General features: G+C 49.9%; 1 protein-coding gene across 3 annotated transcripts in view; it reads left to right on the forward strand.

Moving 5' to 3' along the window:
- The window catches only part of OPRD1 (opioid receptor delta 1), a 43,030-nt gene extending 17,792 nt beyond the window's left edge, over nucleotides 1-25,238 (forward strand). For 2 of the 3 annotated variants that reach the window (XM_067725109.1, XM_067725110.1), the window contains exons 2-3: nucleotides 15,023-15,372; nucleotides 18,043-25,238. In XM_067725109.1, coding sequence (XP_067581210.1) covers nucleotides 15,023-15,372; nucleotides 18,043-18,584 — 892 coding nt within the window. In that variant the 3' untranslated portion in view covers nucleotides 18,585-25,238. Of the gene's footprint in view, nucleotides 1-14,140; nucleotides 14,301-15,022; nucleotides 15,373-18,042 lie in introns of those variants that run through there. The other variant, XM_067725111.1, reaches the window with a different exon arrangement.

A 25,238-nucleotide genomic window follows, 5' to 3' on the forward strand; every position in this document is an offset into this window, starting at 1 on the left:
GTAAATGTCATGGTAGGACACAATAGAATACATCAGGCCTGTGTAAGCACTGAGCCAGTGTAGCTGCTGTGATGGAGATGGTGGCAAAGATGATGACAGTAATGGGAACAGTTCCATCCATGGACCCACCCTACATTGGTTAATCACTGGACACAGGGACATAGAACGTAGGCCAGGGACTTGTCAGGAATTCTGAAGCCTCGGATAGGAGCCCCTGTTTCTTTTTGGCCTCAGCCACCTTGAATCCTCATCTGAGACTTAGCTCCTGGGAGGGCAGCTTGGAGAAGTAGAAAGACCTTGGGCTCTCAGAAGTCAGGGAAACTGATACCCTGTGTAACATTGCACAATTGTCTTTCCCTCTCCAGGCCTCAGTTTCCCTATCTGTAAAGTGGGAGAGGAGGTTGGAACTCAGTGTTAGATCAGAGCCTCTTCTAGTATTGAAGTTCCAGCACAGGACTCTGTGTCCCACCCCAATGGTAGTAGGTTACCAAGGGCCAGGAAAGGAGTCAGGAGCCTGGGACCGCAGGGCAGCTCATCAGGTGTCATTCTGGGCCCATTTTCCTCATCTGGACAAGAAGAGAAGCCACTATGATATGAGTGTGCCAGGCAGTGTGCTAGGGACATCGTAGGCATGAACTCATTCCACACTCACCACCCCCTCAAGCAGTAGGATGCTTATACCCACTTCACAGAGGAGCATACTGAGGCTCAGAGAAGTTAGAACTCACCCAAGGTCATACAGTGAGAGGTAGAGCTGGGGCTTAAATCTAGGTGTGTCTGGTGCCAAAGTCCATGCTTCTCCTTGGCTGCGCTTTTAATGTATCAGTTTCCTAGAGCTGCTGTAACACATTAGCGGGACTTAATGGCTTAAGACAACAGAAGTTTACCCTCTTACAGTTCTGGAGACCAGAAGTCCAAATAGTGTATTCAGGGCTGCATTCCCTCTGAAGGCCCTTGGGGCAAATCCTTCCTTTCCTCTTCAGCTTCTGGTGGTGCCAGCAGACTGCATCGCTCTTATTTCTAATCTCTGCTTCCATCTTCACATGGCCGTCTCTTCTCCCTGTGTGCTGTGTGTCTCTTACAAAGACACTTGTCATTAGAGTTAGGGCCCACCCATATAATCCAGGGTGGTCTCAAGATCCTTAACTTAATTACATATGTAAAGATCCTTTTTCCAAATAAGACGAAGTTCACAGGTTCTGGGGGTTGGGACGTGGACTTGTCTTTTAGGGGCCACCATTCAACCCACTACAGTTATTAAAGCCTTGGTGGTGACAGTATCTGCTGGAGGTGCAGGGAGCGGGGAATTTCTGGAACGGCTTAGAAGTAGAAAAGAGAGGGATACTTCCCTGGTGGTCCAGTGGTTAAGACTCTGTGCTTCCACTGCAGGGGGTGCCAGTTTGATCCCTGGTCAGAGAACTAAGATCCTGCTTGCCGCTTGGTGCAAATAAAAAAAAATGTAGGAGAGGAACAAAGTTGTGAGCCAAGGAGGCCAGTCTGGGGACCATGAGTGACAGGGGGTGTGGCTTAAGCTGGTGTTCCACCAGCAGTGATGTCAGTGAGGTAATAACTACACACAAACCACATCTGAAAAAAAGAAAAAGAAAAGAAAAACAAGTAAAAAAAGAAAAAAAAAGAACCCTCCCCGCCCCCCGCCCCCCACCCCATGCCACATCTGGGTATGGTGAATACAGCCAGCCATGGGGCGGAAACCTGAAAACTTGTCCACAGAGGCCACCCTTCCTATTGTGACATGTGTCTACATTAATGACTTTGAGGTTATAGATCCCACAGAAAATGGATTTGGCCTTCCTTACTTGCCTGGAGAGATGGGACAAGGCCTGGCCTGAGTGCCTGTGATGTGATTTACCTGCATCATCTTGGGCCCTCCCTTAACCTAGATGGTGGTATCATCTGGTTTTTTTTTTTTTTAATAAATTTATTTATTTAATTTTTGGCTGTGTTGGGTTTTTGTTGTTGTGCACAGGCTTTCTCTAGTTGTGGCGAGTGGGGGCTGCTCTTCGTTAAGGTGCACGGCTTCTCACTGCAGTGGCTTCTCTTGTTGCGGAGCACAGGCTCTAGGCGCGTGGGCTTCGGCAGTTGTGGCGCACGGGCTTCAGTAGTTGTGGCACGTGGACTCAGTAGTTGTGGTGCCCGGGCTTAGTTGCTCCACAGCATGTGGGATCTTCCCGGACCAGGGCTCGAACCCGTGTCCCCTGCATTGGCAGGCGGATTCTTAACCACTTCGCCACCAGGGAAGTCCCGTGGCATCATCTTTACTCAGATAATCACACTCTTGAATGCATGAGGCCCAACCGAGATGAGGGCTCCAAGGAATGGCTACACGGCGTGAGAAGGCAGCTCACCAACTGGGCAGAACCCCTAACGCATACTGAGCACTTGTACTAACTCAGGTCTCATCATAGCTGGGTGAAGTGTGTATAGTTTTTTTTTTTTTTAATAAATTTATTTATTTTATTTATTTATTTTTGGCTGCATTGGGTCTTCGATGCAGTGCACAGCCTTCTCATTGCGGTGGCTTCTCTCGTTGTGGAGCACGGGCTCTAGGAGCGTGGGCTTCAGTAGTTGCGGCATGTGGGCTCAGTAGTTGTGGCTCACAGGCTCTAGAGCGCAGGCTAGGTAGTTGTGGCGCACGGGCTTAGCTGCTCCGTGGCATGTGGGATCTTCCCGGACCAGGGATCGAACCCGTGTCCCCTGCAATGGCAGGTGGATTCTCAACCACTGTGCCACCAGGGAAGCCCCTGTGTACTGTTAATATCTTTATTTTCCAAGACGTGGAAGGGAGAAGGGTTAGGTTTAGATTCTGTGATTCTGTGAGCAGAACCAGGAAAAATGGTGCCAGGTGAGAAGGAGGCAGTTTTCAGCTCAAATAAAACAAAGAACTTGTTATCCTGTGAGTGGTCCCAACAATAGGATGGACTGTGCCTACAGGTGGTGAGTTCCCCATCTCTGGATATACTCAAGCAGAAGCTGCGTAGCCATTTGTCTGGAGTGCTACAGAGGGAATGCCCTCACTGTGAAGTTTCCTTCTATCTCTGAGATTCTAGGAATTTTCCCCAAGGAAACCATCAGATATCCGTGTGCACAAAGATGTTTATCACACTATTATTTATAATAACAAAAAGGCAGAAACAACCTACATGTCTTTTAAAGGGGGATTTATTAAGTAACTGTATTCAGGAACTTTAGTGTCTATAAGTGAGACCAGCTCTAGCCTGTAGTCTGTTTCTGTGTGGTCCTTGGGCTAAAGATGGTTTTTACACTTTTAAAGGCTTGTAAAAAAAAAAAAAAAAGAACAAAAGCAAGAAACAGAAGAATATGCATCCAGGCCTACCAAGTATTCGGCCTCCCAAGCCTAAAATATTTACGCTCTGGTCTTTACAGAAAAAGCCTGTTGACCTCTAGACTAGAATAACAATCGGTCACCAAAAATTATATTAATTTGTATCTGTGGATATAGAAAGATGGTCACAGCATATTTTTGAGAAGAAAGAAACAGGTTATTTAATAATGTTAGAACCAGATCCCATTTATATAAAACAGGGCCTGTGTGTTTGCCTGTTGTCTGTTAATGATCGTCTGTACTATTGATGTTGGTTTTTAAATTTTCTTTATGAAGTGATTCTGTATTGTTTGGACCTTTTATAGGGAGCAGATGTTATTTCTGAGATCTCACAAAGCATTGGGGAATAAAATTAACTCTAAATGCTCCAGCAGTCCACGCTGTTTGGGACCAAATGAGTTTTGATCTAGGCTCAAGCATTTTGTTTGATTTGGTTCCTAAGGTGCCGTAAGGTCGGTCAGACAGAGGGTTGGTGCTCTTCGCTGGTTGCTGTTGCTGTTATTGTTTTTAGGTCTCTTGCCCTGGCTTTGACTCCCATGAGCTCTTGTGCCTAAGGGAAAAAAAAATACCCCTCAGTTTAGTTAGAAACAAATTAGCTGCTTTGGGTAAATGATCTGACAACATTTCCCTTTGCAGTGGCAGAGCTGAGTCACTGCAGATTCAGGGCAGACAGGGTCAGGCCCAGGTGTCCTTCAGGGGACCTGGGTTGGTCCAGGTTAAGGATAGAAGGGAGGAGGGGAGGAAGGGAGAGAGGGGGGAGGCGGGAGGAAGAGCTGTCCTAATTTGTCCCAAAGCTCTTGGGTCTGTGGCTGGTTACTTCCAAGAATCAGGGCTCCTGACTCTCTGTCCCACAGGGAGTCCTCCAGTAACCACTATGTCCCCTTTGCACAGCATGAAGGGGACACGGTTCCTGCCTGCAGGACGTCCCAGTCTAGTGTGGAGGACAGACACGTCGATGTTCATTCACTCAACAGATGTGTTTTTTTTGTTTTCCGTTTTTTTGGTTTTTTGGCTGCGCCTGTAGGATCTTAGTTCCCCAACCAGGGATTGAACCTGGGCCCCAGCAGTGAAAGTGCCGAGTCCTAACCACTGGACCGCCAGGGAACTCCCTAACAGATGTGTTTTGAGCGCCTGCTCTGAGCTGGGCGCTGCTGGAAGTCCCAGGCACACAGTGGTGACCAAGACAATGCCACGCCTTCGGTACCTTATGTTTTCCTTGTCAAAGAGAATACGTGGGCTTCCCTGGTGGCGCAGTGGTTGAGAGTCCGCCTGCCGATGCAGGGGACCCGGGTTCGTGCCCCGGTTCCCACGTGCCGCGGAGCGGCTGGGCCCGTGAGTCATGGCCGCTGAGCCTGCGCGTCCGGAGCCTGTGCTCCGCAACGGGAGAGGCCACAACAGTGAGAGGCCTGCGTACTGTAAAAAAAAAAAAAAAAAAAAAAAAAAAAGAACACGTGAGGGGCACACAATTTGGGTCGTCAGGGGAGAAGCTGAAACTGAAGTCCAGAGGAAGGCACCGGGGTCTCGGGGAAGAGCACGGGGTTTGGATCTCTGCTCAGCCTCTGACTGCAACCGTGGACAAGTTCCTTTACTGCTCTCTATAAATTGGGAATGATAAATACTGTCTACCCTGTAGGGGTGCTAGGAAGATTAAATGATGTAAAATGCTTTCCCAGTGCCTGGCAAAGAGTCAATGTCCAACAACTGTTTATTATCCATTAAAAAAACAAAACACAGATGTAAGAAGTACATAAAATCATGCCTGAGAAAGACCTGGCACGTAGTTGTTGTACCACAATACTGGTTGCCACCCCCTTGTGACCAGAGGTGTACGTTTTGTTCTGAATTGACCTCTCCTCCTTGCCCCACTGAGCCCTGTCACGGTGCCTGTGACATTGTTCTGTTGTTTATAAGTCTGTCTCTCCCCGACCCTGCCTGGGCTGTGAGCAGATTTTCTCCAAACCCTCGCGGAGTTGAGGAATGTGTGAAAACAGGCAAAGGCTCTGGGGGCAGCCCACCTCTGGACCAGTTCCCTCCCTTTGGTCCCGGCCTCCAGACTGGCCCCCTCCCCATGGCCAACGTGTGATAAGCTAGCGCAGGGTGGTAGGGGGACAGTGAACAGTGACGTACAGACTCGAGTGGTTATAAGTGTGGGCTCTGGAAACCAGGTCTGAGTTTGAATGCTGCCATCCTAGCCGTGTGTCTTTGTATGAGCCGTCTAACTTAGCTCCTCTGTAGAATGGGGACGTTCCATGCATGGTCTTAACACTCAGGGTTGCAGTGACGATGAAATGAAATCATGCATTCACTGCTTTTGGCATAGTGCCTGGTACATGAAAGAAAAGACAGAGAATATTGCTTAAAGAAAACAAACGACCCGCCCAAAGCTGTTAGACCAGTCCCTGGTCTAACAGGGACTGTTAGAAAGGAGAGACTGTTTCAGCCTTCTTCTGGGCACCGGGCATTAAGATGTCAGCACGCTGCCCTGGCTTTGCCTGGGGGAGGAAGTTCTTACTAGGAGCTTCCTTGTCGGTTGAGAAGCCCAGCTCTCCAGAGACCCAGGAGCGTGTGTGGATTTAATGTGGCCCGGGTTGTACGTCAGTCAGAGAACATGCCCAGTCGCCATCAAATTGAAGGAAAATGGATGGAGGTGGCTGTGTTCTTCCCTGACAGGGGGGCCTGTTGGACAGATGACGGACTGGATCTAGGGCTCTGAAACCAACATGGTGCTTCATATAAGGGTAGCCTCTGTGGGGTCTGAGAAGAATGGTTGGGAGCAAATTCCCCAGCAGCTATGGAATTCAAGATGAGCTTAAAGGGGATTTTGATCTAGAAGAAAACCAAAGAGCTTCCCAAGGCATTGCAGAGGCAGTAGAGTTCACCCCCAGGGTTAGGTCCAATCCATGGAGGATTGAATTCTATGAGAAAAAAAAGCAAAAATTGTCAGGGGAGATAAACGCAAAAGGGCTGCTAATTCTTGTTTGTGTGCTGGCTAGTAAGCTAGACACTTTCACATGTGTTGGCCCTTAAAAAGCCTGAGTACACTGAAATTACCAAGGAGGGAAACAGCTTCAGAGAGGTGAAGTGATATATTCAAGATCACACAGCTAAGTATGTTGAGCTAAGATCCCAATGGCTCTAAAGGACTCCCTCACCAAACGCTCTAGCTTAGACAGCAGACACAGTGCGAGCACTTGATTATAGCCACAGCTTCTTTTTTGATAGTGGTACAATACACATAACATAAACTTTACCATTTTAACCGTTTTGAAGTGTACGGTTCACTGACGTTAAGTGCATCCACATTGCTGTGCAGCCATCCCCACCATCCATCTCCAGAACTTTTTTTTCATCTTCTCAAACTGAGGCTCTGTACCCATCAAATAATGACTCCCCATTTCTCTTTCCCCCCAGCCCCTGGCAACCACCATTCTACTTTCTGCTGCTATGACTGACTAAGTACCTCATATGAGTGGAATCATAGAGGTTTTTGTCTTTTTGTGGGTGGCTTATTTCACTTGGCCCAGTGTCCTTAAGGCTCATCTATGTTGTAGCGTGTGTCAGAATTTCCTTCCTTTTTAAGGCTGAATAATGTTCCATTGCATGTATAGACCACATTTTGTTTATCCATTCATTCGTCAATGGGTACCTTTTGGTTATTGTGAATGATGCTACTTTGAACATGGGTGTACAGATATCTCTTCAAGACCCTACTTTTAATTCTTTTGGATATATACCTGGAAGTGGAATTGCTGGACCATATAGCAATTCTATTTTCAATTTTTTGAGGAATTGCCGTGCTATTTTTCACAGTGGCTGCACCATTTTACATTCCCCCAACAGTGCACAAGGGTTCTAATTTCTTCACATCCTCGTCAACAATTGTTATTTTCTGTTTTTTTTTTTAATAGTAGCCATCCTAAGTGGTATCTCATTGTGGTTTTGATTTGCATTTCTTTAATGATTAATGATGTTGAGTATCTTTTTTTATAGCTTTTTAATATGATTTTTTAAAATTAATTTTATTTATTTATTTAGTTTTGGCTGTGGTGGGTCTTCGTTGCTGCTCGCAGGCTTTCTCTAGTTGTGGCGAGTGGGGGCTACTCTTCGTTGCAGGGCGCAGGCTTCTCATTGTGGTGGCTTCTCTTGTTGCGGAGCATGGCCTCTAGGCACGCGGGCTTCCGTAGTTGTGGCTCGCGGGCTCTAGAGCGCAGGCTCAGTAGTTGTGCTGCACGGGCTTCATTGCTCCGCGGCATGTGAGAACTTCCCAGACCAGGGCTTGAACCCGTGTCCCCTGCATTGGCAGGTGGATTCTTAACCACTGCGCCACCAGGGAAGCCCGATGTTGAGTATCTTTTCATTGTGCTTATTGGTCATTTGAATATCTTTAGAGAAATGTCTGTTCAAGTCCTTTACCCATATTTCAAATCTAGTTGTTTGCTTTTTTATTGTTGAGTTGTAGGAGTTCTTTATATATTCTGGATATTAACTCCTTATCAGATATGTGATTTGCAAATATTTTCTCCCATTCTGTGGATGGCCTTTTCACTCTGTTGATAGTGTCCTTTGATGCGTAAGAGCTTTGACTTTTTTATTTTAATAAATTTATTTATTTAATTATTTTATTTTATTTTATTTTTTGGCTGCGTTGGGTCTTTGTTGCTGCGCGTGGCTTTTCTCTGGTTGCAGCGAGTGGGGGCTACTCTTCGTTGAGGTGCGCAGGCTTCTCATTGCAGTGGCTTTTCTTGTTGCGGAGCATGGGCTCTAGGTGCATGGACTTCAGTAGTTGTGGCATGTGGGCTCAGTAGTTGTGGCTCGCAGGCTGTAGAGTGCAGGCTCAGTAGTTGTGGTGCACGGGCTTAGTTGCTCTGTGGCATGTGGGACCAGGGCTCGAACCCATGTCCCCTGCCTTGGCAGGTGGATTCTTAACCACTGCACCACCAGGGAAGCCCCAAGAGCTTTGACTTTTGTTGTAGTCCAGTTTATCTATTTTTTCTTTTGTTGCCTGTGCTTTTGGTATCATATCCCAGAAGTCACTGCCAAATCCAGTGTCATGAAACTTTCCCTCTATATTTTCTTCTAAGAGTTTTATTGTTTTAGCTCTTACATTTAGGTCTTATATCCATTTTGAGTTAATTTTTAAGTATGGTATAATATAAGGATCCAATGTCACATCTACAACTTTTTGAAATAGGAAAAAGAAAAAGGGAATTAGAGACCGACAGTAGGATTTTGAGATGTGGGGAAATAAATAATTTATCTTCCTAGGAAACTCATTCTCTCACCCATTCTTGCTCTGCCCTACAACTAGCCTCCACACAGGAGAGTCACAATGATCTTTTGAGAAACACACATAAATCAAATCACATCACTCCCCTGCCTAAACAGTGCAGCAATTTGTTCAGTGTCTGCCCCCTCCCTGAGACCATAAGTTTCAAGACGTCAGACTGCCATCTTTACTCCTATATCCGTTACTCAGTGCCTGGCACATACCAGCTGCTCGATTAATACCTGTTGGATGAGTGAACAAACCTCAGCTTATAATAAGCTCACATTCCTTGACTTTTTGAAATATGGGGGACAAAGGAAGTGGAGGAGGAAGGAAGGTAAAAATCATGGAGGGGCAGAATAGCAAAGTCATTACCAGGTGTTGGCACTAGACTTCCTGAGTTAAATACCAGCTCTGCCACTTAATGGCCATGTGACCTTGGGCAAAATCACTTCATCTCTTGTGTCTCAGTTTATGTTCTTTAAGGTATGGCAACACATATTTGGATGATGAAAAGCAATTCAAAGAGGAGGAACAGGCTAAGAAGGGGTGAGATGTGGGGCTGAAAACAGGGGCAGGGAATTGATTACCTATAGAGAGAGCAGTGAGACCCTTAGTCCCCCATCCCTTGTTCCCTGCATAGCCAGGTGGCCACCCCTCCACTCTGCAGGAGGCCAGGGTTTTTTCCTTGGAGAAGTTAACCTGGAGGAACTGAACTTGGGACCAATAGACACAGAAAGGGTCAGAGTGAGATACCAAAGGGAAAAATGGAGGTTTCTCAGACCCCTTCTCCAGCTCTGCTACCAGAATCCTGACAGCCAGAAGTGTGCTCCCCAGGCAGGAAATGGGAGGATTCTCTTCTGAAGGCCCCAAAGAAGAGACCTACAGACACTGATATTTAAGTACTCCTAGTGTAAAAGCCAGATCTTCATTCAGTCCCCGTAGAATGAAGCAAACAGTTGACAGCCCCCCACCCCAAGAGCTATCAATTAGTTAATGAGTGCTTCACTCAAAGACCAACCTTTAGTCACACATCACCAGATATTTGAAGGAAGTCTCCAGGATAAAAGAGGGAAGCCAAAGCAGACAAATAAAGAAAAATGTTCGAAGCAGATAGACAATGCAGAGAGCAGAAGAAAATACAAAACAAAAATTATTAGTATTCTCAGAGAGAGTAGAGAAGATATTAGAAATAAGATGCTATATAAAAAGGAACAATAAGAGAAGAAAGTGCGCTGGGAAAATAAAACATGAGAGACAAAACAAAGTTTTAAAAAGTCAGTAGAAAGGTTGAGAGGTAATGAAAAGGAAATTTCCCAGAAGATGTACCAAAAAGTTGGAAAATAAAAAAGATAAGAAAATTAGATGATTAATCCAGGGGACCCGATATCTGACTACCAGATTGTCCAGGGATTCCAGAGAAAGCAGAGGGGAGGAAGTGATCAAAGAAATGATGAGAGGACATTGTATACTGAAGGGCATAAACCTGAGACTGAGAAGACCTAATAAAAATGAAAAAGAGCCATCCTAAGGCACATCATCACAAATGTCAGAATACTGGGAATAAAAAGAAGGTCCTAAAAATTTCAGGGGTGGGGAGGACAGATTGCATACAAAACATCAGGAATCAGAATCATTTCAGATACTTCAGTGACAACACTATAAACTAGAAGATGAGGGAGCCATGCCTTCAATTTTCTGAGGGAAAATGGTTTCCAATCTACTGTTTTATGTAGAATGAATGAAATCAGAAGTGAGGATAGAAGAAAGACATTTTCAGACATGCAAGGGTGTAAAATTTTTACTTTCTACGTGCCCTTTCTTAGGAAGTGACTAGAGGATATGCTCCACTAAAATAAGGGCATAAACCAAGATAAGAAGACTAGTAACCCAGGAAACAGGTGTGCAGCTTGTCTAGAAAGTAACCAGTCCCAGATTGAAAGGGGAGGAGGGAAGCTCCAGGAAGTGGATTCACTAGAAAAACAAAAGGAACTGATAGATTATGTGACTGCATGGAAAAGGCATTTTATGGATCTGCTGGAGTGTTTGAAGAGATTTATCAATATGTACCCAGAACTAAGCAAATGAAAAAAAGAAGCAATTATTAACTCCAGGAAAAACAAAAATCAGTACTAGAAAATAAGTGTAACTATAGTATACCATCTGGCTCAGTGGACAGTATCTACAAAGTCATAAGAATGTAAACCCTGTGGGGCTTCCCTGGCAGCTCAGTGGTTAAGAATCCGCCTGTCAATGCAGGGGACATGGGTTCAAGCCCTGGTCCGGGAAGATCCCACATGCTGCAGAGCAACTGAGCCTGTGCGCCACAACTACTGAGCCTGCACTCTAGAGCCCGCGAACCACAACTACTGAGCCCGTGAGCCACAACTACTGAAGCCCGCACGCCTAGAGCCCGTGCTCCGCAACAAGAGAAGCCACCACAATGAGAAGCCTGTGCACCGCAATGAAGAGCAGCCCCCCCCACCGCAACTAGAGAAAGCCTGCACACAGCAACGAAGACCCAACACAGCCTAAAATAAAAATTAAAAAAAAAAAAGCTTAAAAGAAAAAAAAAGAATATAAACCCTGAAAAGAAGTAAACCTTGAATATCAATTTAGCTAAAAATTTAAAAATTGTGGTAGAACTATATTGGGAGGATGGAGAGAGGAAGTTGTGTAGTGTAAGAGAGTTAATCCTCATCTACCAGATTTAGAGAGTTGTGGAGGATCTTAGTAGTGTTCACTAATATTTCGTTCTCCCTCCTTCTGGGCACATGAAAGACAACTTACTTCTCAGCCCCTTGCAATTGGGTGGGGCCATATGACTAGTTCTGGTCAGTCAGCTTCAGGCGAAAGTACTGTCTTGCAGCTAGAATGAAGCTTAGATGACCCTGTGGCTGTCACTTCTCCCTCTGTGGTGACCAAGGAGGCCTTGGGTTAAGATAGCAGAGCCACAAGGTTGAAGCAGGCTGGAAATGCCTCATGGAATATGGTTGTGCTGGAGACACTGAATGGATTCTGCAAGGGTAAGAACTGAAGCTTTTTTGTGTGTTAAGCCACTGAGATTTTGGGATTGTCTGTTACTGCTGCATAGCCTGGCTTAACCGAATACAAACTTCAACAGATACTGTCTAAAATAGATACATCAAGAAATAGACATTTAAGCATATTATTTAGAATTCTGGAGATAATCACTAGAAAAATAATTTAAAACATTAAAAGCGGTTGCCTCTGGTGAGCAGGACAGAGAAGTGAGGATGGGGTAGGGCAGAGGGGCAAGTGTTTCCATTATAGTACTGTAACACTAGGTAATTGTATTACATTGGCAGAAACCACACCTATGCGGTTTGGAAGGATTCCTGCCAAACCATCACAGTGGCTGTCTCTTAGGAGGGAGGGCTTGCTAGAGTGAACGAGCATCTGAGGGAACCACAGATGTGGCTGGATGTGATGGGCAGGCACAGTGGGAAAGGAGGCTACCCAGATGGAATGCCAGTGTGAGGAGTTTGGTTTTTATCCAGATGGCGGTGGGGAGCCATGGAAGGATTGTAAGCGGTAGAGTCGAATCTGCCTGCGAAAATCTACCTTTTCATGTGGAGGATGAAGTGTGGGGCAGGGAGCCTGCTGTGATGGTTCCCGTGAGAACTGAGGAGGCTTGGACTAAGACATCTGTACCACAAATGTCTACTGAGAGCCTGCTATTGGCCAGGTACCATTAGTAGGCCTGACGATACAGCAGCGAACGAGATGGGCAAAGCGCCCTGCCTTCAGGGTGGTGGTTCGTGCTGTAAAGAATGAAGCAGCGTAAAGAGAGGGAAGAGAGGGCACTTAAGATAGAGAGGGCAGGGCAGCTTCTCTGAGGAGGAGATATTTGAATAGATCCTGAATTACGTGAAGGAACAAGCCAGGCAAAATTTGGAGGATGAGGGTTCCAGGCTGAGCGAGCAGCAGTCTGGAGGCCCTGAGGTGGGATGGGAACAGCAGAGAGGCCGGGATGGGGGTGGGGGGCACGTCCATCAGGGGGAAGGTTCTGGGAGCTGAGACCCAAGAGGTGGTCAGGGCCAGTTTGTGGAATGTGGAGGAACTTTGGGGGGCCCCTATGGGGCTGAGAGCCAGAGAGTGGCAGGATTTGTCTGAGGAGGTGAAGAGGACGGGGCTTGACAGCCGGTGAGCCGTGGGAGTGGTGGGGGGGCCTGTGACGAGAGGCCTCCCTCTCCCTCTGCTGGGGCCCCGCCTGCCAGAGTCAGCTGTGCCTCAGCCCTGCCCAGACCAGCTACAGCAGCTTCATCACCCTCTTCCCAGCGTCCCAGCCCCCTCTGGGAATTGAAGGATCCTTTCCAAATCAAAATAGCAGGCAAAGAACAGCCTCTGATTGTTCTGCGCAAAAGAAGTGAAATTAGACAAGTCAGCTGCGGGATTGAGGCGGCCTCCCACACAGCTGTTCCTGCACCCGCTGAAGGCGGACCTCCCGAGACTTGCAGTTCTGCTGTCTCCGAGCAAAACTTTTTGCTTCTCCAGCCCAGGGCAGATAGTTATTTTGGGAGGGAGTGGGACAGATGCTGGCCCTGAAGGACCATGAAGGAGTCAATTTTTTTTTTTTAACCAAAAAAATCAGTTACTTCATGAAGGAACAGCCTTAGCTGATGTGAGTTTGTTCAGTCATTCAGAACACACTGGGTGCGCTCATCCTGGGTGCCCCGGGCTCGGCATGGTGTCAGGGGGATTCCGGCCCGGGGAGCAGAGGCACACAGCATGCTTCCACCCTTGGTGGAGGGTGGAGAGAGCACCGTCTGGGAGCCGGGAGGTCCAAGTTCTCACCTTGGTTCCGCCGCTGTCGCTCTGTGACCTTGGGTCAGTTTCCCATCTCTCCCCCGTGTGGGCTTTAGGCTACATATTGTTTCTCAAACTAAACTCCGTGAGAATCGTGTGTGTATATGTGTGTGTGTGTGTGTGTGTGTGTGTGTGTGTGGTGTCTTGTTAAAGATGAAGATTCCCAGGCCTGAATTCCAGAGATTAAGATTGAGAAAGGGACTTCCCTGGTGGTCCAGTGGTTAACACTCTGCGCCTCCAATGCAGGGGGCATGGGTTCGATCCCTGGTCGGGGAGCAAAGATCCCACATGCCGCGCATGGCCCCCCCCTCCAAAAAAAAGTATTGAGAAGGTCTGGGGTGGGGTCCAAGAATTTGCACTTCTCACAGGCTCTTCCGGTAATTCCTTTGGGAGTCCTTGGACCACATGGTAGCAAAACCACTTCCCGTCAATCTCTCAGGGCTCTTCCTGCTCTGAAATTTGAGGAGTTCCTCATGCAACCCTTCCCTGGGTTTCTGAGATCATTCCAGGGGCATGAAAGGCATCCTTACCCCTGCCTCAGTGTGCATGTGTTTCCGTGATGATCACACTGCATGGGAATGGTCTATTGCAGTGTATTTAGCCTCCTGCAGGCTATCCGGTGCCCAGCCCAGGCCCTGGTACAGAGGCGTTTTGACTATAAATGTTGGCCCGACAAGGGGTCAGCTGTAGTGCAGGCAGCTGGGCGGCAGCGTAGAGCATGGAGGGACGTTGCAGAACTCTGGGTGCCCAGCTTGTTGCAGACATCGGGCTTGGACCCTTGGGCTCACACCCTGGGTCAGATGTGTGACTCTGTCACCTGCTCCCCTTCCCCACAGCTGGGTGAGTCCAGCTACCTGGGGATAAGATGGTCTGGATGGGACCATAGACTGGGAGCCCTGGTCTACCATGGAGAATATCCAGGCAGTGTAAGGCCCCAGCCAGTTTGCCCCGGCTTCCTTGGAGCTGGCTAGTCATATTCCCAAAAGGCCAGATCAGTGGCAGAGGCCAGAGGGTCAGGTCACTCTGGTCTAGCCCCCAGCTTCACTCTTATATATGAAGAATAATAACAGTTATCACATACCGAGCACTTACCATGCTTTGAGCTCAGTGCTAAATGCTGTATCATCTCATTAAATTTTATAACAACCCTATGAGGTTGGTAAAAGTATCACCCCTTTTTTACAGTTATGGACACTGAGGCTTAGAGAATTCAAGTTACTAGTCTAGAGTCACTCAGCTAATAAACAGTAGAGGCAGAATTAGGACCTAGACCTGTTTTCCTCTGGAGCCCAGCTTTATCTTTAACCATATTGCTTAGAACCCCTGGGAAGATAAGGGTTTTTCCTCCAATACCTCCTGCCAAAGTTACCCCCTGCCAGAGAACTCCTTTTGCATCTGTTATAGTGGAAAGGAACGATGCTGAATCAGATAGTTCAGGGTTCTAGTCCCACTTCTGCCCCTGACCTTTTGTGTGATCTTTGGCAAGTCATTTCCCCTCCCTGAGTTTCATGTGAAACTGAAATCTGTGAAATGGAAAAATTACAAATGCACTTCCTTTTAAGGTACACTAAGATGAAGACGGCCACCAACATCTACATCTTCAACCTGGCCTTGGCAGACGCACTGGCCACCAGCACACTGCCCTTCCAGAGTGCCAAGTACCTGATGGAGACGTGGCCCTTTGGGGAACTGCTCTGCAAGGCTGTGCTCTCCATTGACTACTACAACATGTTCACCAGCATCTTCACGCTCACCATGATGAGTGTCGACCGCTATATTGCCGTCTGCCACCCTGTCAAGGCCCTGGACTTACGTACACCTGCCAAGGCCAAGCTGATCAACATCTGCATCTGGGTCCTGGCCTCGGTTGTTGGTGTACCCATCATGGTCATGGCCGTGACCCGCCCCCGGGGTGAGTGAGGGAGGGAGCCTTGGTACAGGTCACTGACCACAGGAGGCAGCTCACGGGCCTCCGTGGGTTTGCAGGCCACTTACCAGGGTGGGTGTAAGTGGCTCACCAATGGAAATATGGATTGCTGATCAATGAAAGTATGGGTGGCTGGCCAGCGGGACTGTGAATAGGCAACCAATGGGAACGTGAATGGTGGACTGTTGTGAGGTGGTCATATGGGTAGCTGGCCAAAGGAAGTTTATAAATGGGATTACAGATGGCTAGATGTGTGGATGGCTGACCTTTAGGGAGATGGATGGATAGCCGGTGGGGTGAGGGTGTCACTGACCAGTGAGCAGTGCAGGCCACAAGATCTGCAATCTCATCCCAAATTCCCTTCCACCCCGTTGACCCAGATAACCAAAGCAAGCCCTAGAGAATGGCCTGCACAGAATGACAGGTGCATTTTCTCAGAGTAAAATGGTAATTAGTACAGTAACCACCTGTATCAGTCAGGATGGCTGCTGTAACAATCTCCAAAGCTCCAAGGCTTAACACAGTAGAAGTTTCTCACTCACATTGCAATCCAATGTGAGTAAGCGGAGGAGGGGCTCTATTCCACACAGTCATTCAGGGATCCAGTCTCCAAGTGATGGTTTTGGATGCAGTGTGCTGGCATCTGGCCAGCAGATGAATATGGGAGTGGTGAGAAAGCACAACCACTTTTAAATGTCAGGGCGCATCACTTCCTAGTGATGGCTGGTCACATGACCCCTACTTGATGTAAGTGGGAAAAGTAGTTTAGCAGGGGGCCAAAGACACTGGTCACTAACCTATCTGAGCCACACTCTATCGTGGAGTGTTGGAAAGATTAAATGAGGTTATACGTGTAAAAGACTTAGGACAAGGCCTGGCTCATTGTCAAGGCCCAATAAGTAGCAGCTATCAGAATGATTAAGCCTGTGAGATAGACAAGGCAGGGACTCCTACTTCCATAGGACCGAAAGAAAACAATCAGAGAGGTCAGGTGGTTTACTTAGGGTCACATAGCCAGACATTTGGTAGAATCGGCCTAGAACCCAAGGCTCCTGCCCCCATATCTGTTGCTCCTTTTGGCTGCTGGGGTGAAGGTTTGTGTTGTGGTAGGAGAGGGAACAGGCTTGGTGGGAGGTTTCTTGGCCACCTTCCACTCTCACAAGGGTAGAGCTCCTGGTGCCTTATATAGTCTCTGTGTGATTAGACTTGACTCACCAGCTGGGCCCCATTCCTCACTGTCAGCCTTCAGTTTACAGGCCATTAACTGCAGCCCTTCTGGGGCCAGGCCAGATGGGCCCCCTCATCCCCAACACCCCCCCCACACACTCTTTTACACACACACATACACTCCCCCAGTGTGTGTCACTGGCACTCAGTTCTGTAAGCCACTTGCTGTGTGACCTTGGACAAGTGCTGTTCCTCTCTGGGCCTGCTTCTGCCATCTGTACAATGAAGCCCTTGGGTTCAGTCATTGGTGGGGGTCCTGCCAGCCTGATGTCCCGTGGACCCGCTCTGTCTGTGGATCCCAGCCCTTTTCTTACATCTCTCAGGCTCCAAGTCCACTGGGTGGGTCCTCAGATTCCAGAATCCCAAGAGGTCCTGGAAGTCCCCTGGGCCAGCCTCAGCCCTGTATCTGAATCCCATAACATCCCCTGAGGTGCTTATCCAGCCCAAGGCCACACTCCTGGAACAGGGAGCTCATTCCATCCTAGGTGCCCCTCTTATCTTGGGACAAGTGGTGGCAGTCAGAAAGTTCTTGACATTAAGCTGACATCTGCCTCCTTGGCCCTAGTTCTGACCCCCGGACTCCCATACATTTCTGCCCTCGGCCCTGTGAGCGCACCAAGTGCTTGAACCCCGCTGTGCTAAATGCTTTCCATGCCATGGCCCATTTAATCCTCACAACAACCTTATGAGTTTAGGTACCGTTGTTAGTCCCACTTTATGGGAGCTCTGATAGAGGTTCAATAATTTGCCCAAGGCCACATCACACAGCAGGGCTTGAGTCCTGCTCTTTTTTTTTTTTTTTTTTGCTGTACGCGGGCCTCTCATTGCTGCGGCCTCTCCCGTCGCGGAGCACAGGCTCCGGACGCGCAGGCTCAGCGGCCATGGCTCACGGGCCCAGCCACTCTGCGGCATGTGGGATCCTCCCGGACCGGGGCACGAACCCGTGTCCCCTGCATCGGCAGGCGGACTCCCAACCACTGCGCCACCAGGGCGCCCTGAGTCCTGCTCTTAACTCATGCTCTCTAAGTCAATCCTAGCAATATTTTCCCCATTGGAGCTACTTTGGAAATGTGTGGGGTATTTTCATTATCATAATGACCGTCATTTAGTGGGCTTGGGCTAAATTATATCATTATCATTATATCACTGCTGCCCATGTACATAGAGGCTGATAAAGGGACTGGGAGAGAATATAGAAAGCAGACCTCCTAGGTTAGGGCCAATCCTACTGAGGTCTTGAAGGATGAGTAGGAGTTCACCAAGTGCAGAAGTGATGGAGGACATTCCGGGTAGAAGAATCACCTTGAGAAAAGGCCAGGAGGAGGCCATGGGGCTTGACTAAGCTGAGAAGGGTGGGTGAGCAGGGAGACAAGGTCCTTAGGCCCACGAGCCCCTCACCCACTGTCTTTCCTTGTTTCCCCGGCCCAGACGGGGCAGTGGTGTGCATGCTCCAGTTCCCCAGCCCCAGCTGGTACTGGGACACGGTGACCAAGATCTGCGTGTTCCTCTTCGCCTTCGTTGTGCCCATCCTCATCATCACCGTCTGCTACGGCCTCATGCTGCTGCGCCTGCGCAGCGTGCGCCTGCTCTCTGGCTCCAAGGAGAAGGACCGCAGTCTGCGGCGCATCACACGCATGGTGCTGGTGGTGGTGGGCGCCTTCGTGGTGTGCTGGGCCCCCATCCACATCTTTGTCATCGTCTGGACGCTGGTGGACATCGACCGCCGCGACCCGCTCGTGGTGGCCGCGCTGCACGTGTGCATCGCGCTCGGTTACGCCAACAGCAGCCTCAACCCCGTGCTCTACGCCTTCCTTGACGAGAACTTCAAGCGCTGCTTCCGCCAGCTCTGCCGCATGCCCTGCGGCCGCCCGGAACCCGGCAGCTTCGGCCGCGCCCGCGAAGCTACGGCCCGCGATCGGGTCACCGCCTGCACCCTGTCCGACGGTCCCGGCGGTGGTGCCGCCGCCTGACCCCGCCGGGCCGGCCCGCCGCGCACCCCTCCGGAGTGACCCGTTGGCGGTCATGCCGAGTTCTAATGGGGGCGGGGGCCACGACGCGGAGTGGGGCGGAAGGGGGCCGCTGGTCTGGAGATGGGGCCCCTGCAGTGGGGTGGACCTCTGGTCTGGGGAAGGCGGGGTGGGGGCGGGGGGGAAGGATGATGGGGTGGTGCCTCTAGGCTGAGCTCAAGGTCAAAGGCTTTGGGTTGGGCTGGGGAAGCTAGCGAGCCTAGGGGAGTGGGACCTGTTGCTCTAGGATTGGGCGGCTAAACGGGGCCCCCGCGCGGGGGGCGGGGCCTCAACCTCGAGACAGCCACGGGTTCTAATTGCAGCTGCGCTTGCAGGAATTGGGGTCTGGGCCTGACACCGGGCCCAGGACCAAGGAGGGGAAGTGGTGAGGACGGTGGAATTGAGCTTCAAGATTGGGCCTCTCTGTGGTGGGGAGGGGCCCCTTCTGGGGGTGAGTCGAAGGACAGGACAGCGAGGCTGCGTCTACAGCTCCAGATCGGGCCACGAGATAGGGCCTGTGTGCAGGGCATGGGGCCTCAATTTGCGGTAGAGTACCAACCCCGAGTTCCAGAAAGAGGCGGGGCTTGCCGAGCTCCAGGTCCAACTTGGCATCTTTATAAACAAAGAGAAAATAAAATAGAAACACTCTACCTTTTCTCTCCTTGACAGTCGTTTCCCTGGAATGGGCAGAGATGCCCCGCATCGAAGTAGTGTCTCCAGCACTGTGTCCCTGTGAGGTTTGGGCTGAGACAGTGGAGCAAGGACAGAGGCTGCAGGATAGGGTAGCCTCAGATGGGGTAGGGCCCCAACAGGAAGGAGTAGGGAGGGCCTGCGGATCCCAAACCAGAGTTGCCAGTCGGCCTCTGTGCCAGGGGCTGGTGGGGGTGGCAGAGAGAGGGGGCTTCTGCTTTGAGGTTAGGTCCTCAAGCTGGAGGGCAGATGCTTTGGGGGATCCCCACGGTCCTGGCTTCTGTGGCCCAGGTGCTGGAGGACAGAGCTCCACACTAGTTAGAGCTCCGTGCATGTAGGTGGCACCTGGGACTGGGTGGGGGCATCTGAAGCACCAGGGTGGAATTTTCCTTCTCTCAGTCTCTGGCGCCTTGATAAGAACCTCCGGGAAATCCTCTCTCCCTCCTCCCAACATCTGGCTGCACCCGACATGTCCAGTGAACTGGAACCACATCCCCTCCCCGGGACCTGACTTTGAAGGAACTGGGGGGAAGAAGATTTTTATAACCGCAGTGCCAGCATCAGTGTGCGTCCCCAGGCCCCCCACCTGCTCGAGCTGCCCCCTTCAAGCTGCAAAGGGCGAGGTCCACCAGAGCTAGGCATAGAAGTTTTTCTCTTTGTTTGTTTGGCATTTTATTCAGCCACTGCCAGGTCTTTGCTTCCCCCCAGCATCAGGGTCTGGCCTGTTCCCTGTGCCTCCCCCATGCTTCATCTCCCCACCTCCCCACCTCTCTCCCCTCTCTCCCCAGCACTGTCTCTATCACACACCGCTGAATCCCCACTGAAGCAGTGTGCTGACATCTTTGTAAAAACAAATTTAATTTTCTTCCCTTTTTGGGACAGATGGAAAGAAATTGACGTCTTTGTCTCAAACAGAAAAAAAAAAAAAAAGAAACGATATACCTCTTCTCCCTTTGACAGTCATTTCCTTGGAACAAAAGCCTTTCTGCTGTCTGGGAGGCTGTCACTCTAGCAGGGGCTGAGCTAGCATTCAGGGGCTTTGGCACTTAGGCACCAAGGTGGGCTTTGGACACATTAGGGGTAGGGATGCCCTTAGTGGGCAAATCATAGTCCCCTTCTCGGGAAGCCCCAGACCTGGGAATTTTCCTCCCTCAGGAAATGGCTCTACTAGGACCCTGGAAGATGTGGGACCCTGCCCAGCGCTCAGATCCAGGCTGATAAGCTACCAAGGCCTGGGGTCCCAGCCCACCTAGACCACCATCCAAATGGATCCTTGGACTATAGAGATCTCTGTGTCTGAATGGCGGGGTGTCAGCAAGGCAGGGGACACACTCCTGGACACTTGTTATCACTTGGGACCCCTCCTGCTAGTGCCTTGTGGAGATGTCATAGAAAGGGGACAATTTAGGAACAGGGGAAGACTCCTGAAGGAGGTGATATTGGAGCCAGGGCTGTTTCTTCTCTGTGTAAAGACTGTCCCCTTCAACCCCTCCTAGGACAGGCCTGTCTCGAGGCTGCTCTGGATCCACTCACTGCCATTTCCTGTGGCTGTGACAGATCTGCCTATTTTTTGTTGTTGTTGTTTGTTTGTTCTTTACCACTTCTTATATATAAATTTGTCTTGGAGTCATCAGGGGCTGACTGCTTCCTGTGCACACTGGGCACTGGGACCCGGAAATGAGTCAGATACGGCCCTGCCCTCAGAAAGTTCAAGCCCATGCTCAGACGAGCATAAACAGATCTTTGCATCTCAGTGTGATGCGTTCCGTGACAGGGAGGGCGGGGGGTCACAGGGAAGTGCCTTTCCCAGCTTTTTGCTGAAACCTATATTTGTAGGCATTCTGGAAGAGGTGGAAAGGGTCAGAGGGCCTTCAAGGATGACTAGGAGTTGACCACCGAGAAGAGAGAACAGCGTGTGCAAAAGCTGGAAATGTTCAAGTGCTTGGCAAACCCAAGAAGCTGTGTGTAGCCAGAGTGTGGGGCTTAGCCGAACGCTTCTGTGTGCCAGGCCCCATGCCACGTACTCGATGCACATTATCCCTCTGATCTTCATGACAGCCCAGTGGGGCAAGTGTATTGCCCTTCTTTTATTTTATTTCATTTTTATTTATTATTTTTGGCTGCGTTGGGTCTTCGTTGTTGCGCGCAGGCTTTCTCTAGTTGCGGCGAGCGGGGGCTACTCTTCGTTTCGGTGTGCGGGCTTCTCATTGTGGTGGTTTCTCTTATTGTGGAGCACGGGCTCTGGAGCGTGCGGGCTTCAGTAGAGGCGGTGCATGGGCTCAGTAGTTGTGGCTCGTGGGCTCTACAGCGCAGGCTCAGTAGTTGTGGCGCACGGGCTTAGTTGCTCCGCGGCATGTGGGATCTTCCCAGACCAGGGCTCGAACCCATGTCCCCTGCATTGGCAGGCGGATTCTTAACCACTGTGCCACCAGGGAAGCCCCAGCATTGCCCTTATTTTAGACAAGAAGTCAGGCTCAGAGAGGTCAAGCCACTTACCCCTAAGTCACAGAGCCCGTTCGTTGGTGGTGGCAGAACTCAAGTCAGTGGAACAACGGGGTCCAAGAGCCTTAGTAGCTGGCATCCTGGGATGAGGTTTTTGAAGACTTAAGACTTAAATGGAAAAGTCTGAGGGAAAGGGGCGATTTTCCATGCACTTTCGTTCCTCCTGAAGCCTTCCAAACCTTCATGTTTCAAAGTGTATTGCGCATGCTGCATGTTAAAGCTCCAAGTTGACAGTGTAGTTCCGGATCACCACAGAACTCTCAAAGCCATGGAGTAGGTCTGGTTTCCTCCAGAATTTCCACTCCTCTCTTTTCAAGAGGTGGGAGGAAAGTTTTTGCCTCTGGTTTCAAAATGTCCTACAATTTCATATCTCTCCTTGTAATAGAAGTAGTGGTTAATTAAGGCTGGAGTCAGACCTTGGCTTTCCCTCTCTGTGCCTCAGTTTCCTCATCCGTAGAATGGACTTCCTTCATGGGATTGTTGTGAGGATTTAATGAATTAATGTATGTATAGGGCCCAGCACATAAGTTCTTAGCACGTGGTAAGTAGCCGTCATTACTTAAAAGTGGAGCTGCAGTGTAAGGGCAGAGCTAGAGACCTAGACGGAAAAGGAGATGAGCTTTCAGAGGTAGTGATGAAGAGAAGAGATGGGGGACCCAGACTTGGGATCCCCCTGCATCTTAGGCTCAGGAGCCACCATGGAGAGTGAGAAGCTGCCAGAGAAGCAGGAGGAGGATGGGGGAGAATGTGCTGCCATGGAAACCGGAGGAGGGCGTTCCCAGGGGGAGAGAGTGATGGATAATGTCAAGTGTAATGTAAGAGAGGTTGGGTGGGGAGGGCAGGAGGGTGATGGGAGTAAACCAGAGCCCTCAAGTTCAGTCTTCTGCATGGCCTGGGAAGCCCCAACAATGGATTCAAATCTCAGCTGTGATGCTAACGGGCTGGCTGTGTGACCTCAGCAAGGGATTTGCCCTCTCTGAGCTTCTGTTTCCTCCTAGATTAAAGACGAGGGAATGAGTCAGTCTCTAATATGATGCTCAGTTTCTAGTAAGTGTCCTGATTTTGCCGGATTATTGGTCACTTGCTAGCAGTGTGATCTTAGGCAAGTCCCTTCACTTCCAAGCGCTCTCTCTGAAGGATAGACATGTTGCCTGGCACATAGTAGGCCCCCAATACAGGGTTATCCTATAATAATAATGGGGGTGCCAGAAGCTTCTGTCTAAGGAGGTTTGTTTGGCTTGGAACTTGAAACGTTCCCCAAGATGGAGAGGGGTCACTATGTCCTGAGAGGACTTCAAGGAACAACAGTCCAGGCTGGGCCCCTGCTGGGCCTCCGCCCAAAGACCAGCCCCTCTGTCATCAGCAGCAGATCCTTAGCCTGGCCTCGGCGTGCCTTCCCGCCTGGCAGCTACTGCAGATCCAGGCTGGGAGCCAGCTTGGAGGCTCCAAAACACCTAGGAAGTGATCCCCCCGGATCCTGGCACCAGCATTCACACTCACTCGCACACACACACACACTCCTTTCTCTTATCGTTTATATTCTCATCATCATGTCTTCCTTTATGTCATTTCTGGGCACTGAGCACATAGTGCTGGGTGTTGGGGGGAGTGACAGGAGAGGGTCAGGACTCTCTAGCAGGGGCTAGAATAGCAGGCTGTGTGGCTCTGGTGGTGGGCAGCTTGGAAATTCAAAATGGGGGCCAGAGAGGGGCTGGTGAGGTGCCTTCCTGACGGAGTGGAGCGCTAGGCTTGGGGGTCGCTCCGGTTCTGGCTCCATGAGCACCACCTTCATGAGCCCCACCTGTGCGCAGCTCTTCCCAGGCATAGATCTCAGTGCGAGGCCAGTGTAAGCATAACAGGTAATACAGCATGCAGGGCCCTTCATTGTTCTAGGCACTTTACATGGGGTCACATTTCATCTTCACAGCATGACTGTGAAGTAGGCATTATTACCCCTATTTTACAGATGAGGAAACTGAGGCTCAGAGAAGGGAATGACTTGCCCAAGGCTACACGGCTTGTCCATGGCTGGGCCAGCCAGGATGCTGTTTTGGGTCTGTCGAGTGCACTTCCTCGGCTTTCCTCCTCCTGGCTCCCAAGAGGACACTCTGTGATTACACTGGTGGTACTAGGGAGACCCTTGTGTCCAGCTGACAGGTGTGAACTGAGCATCCTCCTGCCAGGCTCCGTGCCTCATCACCTTGGCAGCAGGGGCACAGGCCAGCCATCCAAGAAACTGCTGTGACGTTGGCGGGTCGCTCTCCCTTCCAGTTTCTCCCTGCCTTGGAAGACCTGCTTGTTCTGTGATTTTTTTTGACTGCCTGCCACGTCTTTGCTGTGTGACTTTGGGAAAGTCACTTCACTCTTTGAGCCCATTTCCTCCATCGTGGCTGACAGACAACGCTTATCTGGTAAGAAGTTGTGAAGATTTACAAAGAGGCTATGAGCGAAGGACCTGTTTGGGTCACACAAGTGTTCTCGGCAACTGACACTGCAACTGGCACAGGGCAGTTATTCTACGGAGTGGGTGAAGGAGTGTCAGGCAGAGGAACCTGGTCTGGTAACACTATGCCTGGTGCATAGTAAGTGCTCAACAAACGGAGCTTTTTAATGTCATCTAACGTGACACCTTATACCTGCTCCGACCCCCGTCTCTTAAGTGCTGTAGGTGGGTCAGGAGCAAAGAACTTTACTTTTTAACCATCTCCTTGAGTTTCAGAAGCGGGGACAGCGTGCATCGGAGAAGCAAATTTCAAGAGGATGTTTTCTCTCCAAGTACCTTCTACATAGCTGTCCCCTTTTGTCCTCACCGGGGCTACCCGCCCAGGGACCTGAGATTGGGGCACAACCTGGGAGGGAAGAAAGGTCCCCGGGTGGCACTGGCCTGGGCCTTTTGGCTTGCATGTTTGAGTCATGGGGATGGTCCCTTGGCGGGTGTTGGTGCAGGTGACATCCATCTAGTGGGGCTCATCTTCTAGAATCTCCTCTTGGAATGAGTCCCAAGCCAGGACACAGGGCATGTGGGTTTGACTCTCCATCCTCCACTTGCTGACTGTGTGCCCCTGGGCAGGGCTCTGTCCCTCTCTGGGCCTCTGCACAATGGAGGGGCAGAGGCAGGAATTGTTGGGTTCTGAGTGTGCTGCCATCCTGGGAGAGAAAGAGACATTTCCCTCATGTTCCTTTATCCCAGAAGCAGACATCTATTGGTAAAATCCCCTGGGCATTTGCCCAGAGACTGGGAAAAACCAGAGATCCCCTGGGGGCCTGGTGTTTGTAATTGGAGCTGCCCCCCTTTGGGGGTGACGGAGGCAGGCATGTCAAAATGAACTTGACTTAAACACCTGGCTTTTGCCTCTCCCAGGTCCCATTTTGGGACCAAGGACCCAACCTTCTGTTTTCCCAATAAAGTGAGGCCTATTCTCAGTG

This window comes from Pseudorca crassidens, chromosome 2 (assembly GCF_039906515.1).
Source record: "Pseudorca crassidens isolate mPseCra1 chromosome 2, mPseCra1.hap1, whole genome shotgun sequence".
NCBI classification, from domain to species: Eukaryota; Metazoa; Chordata; class Mammalia; order Artiodactyla; family Delphinidae; genus Pseudorca; species Pseudorca crassidens.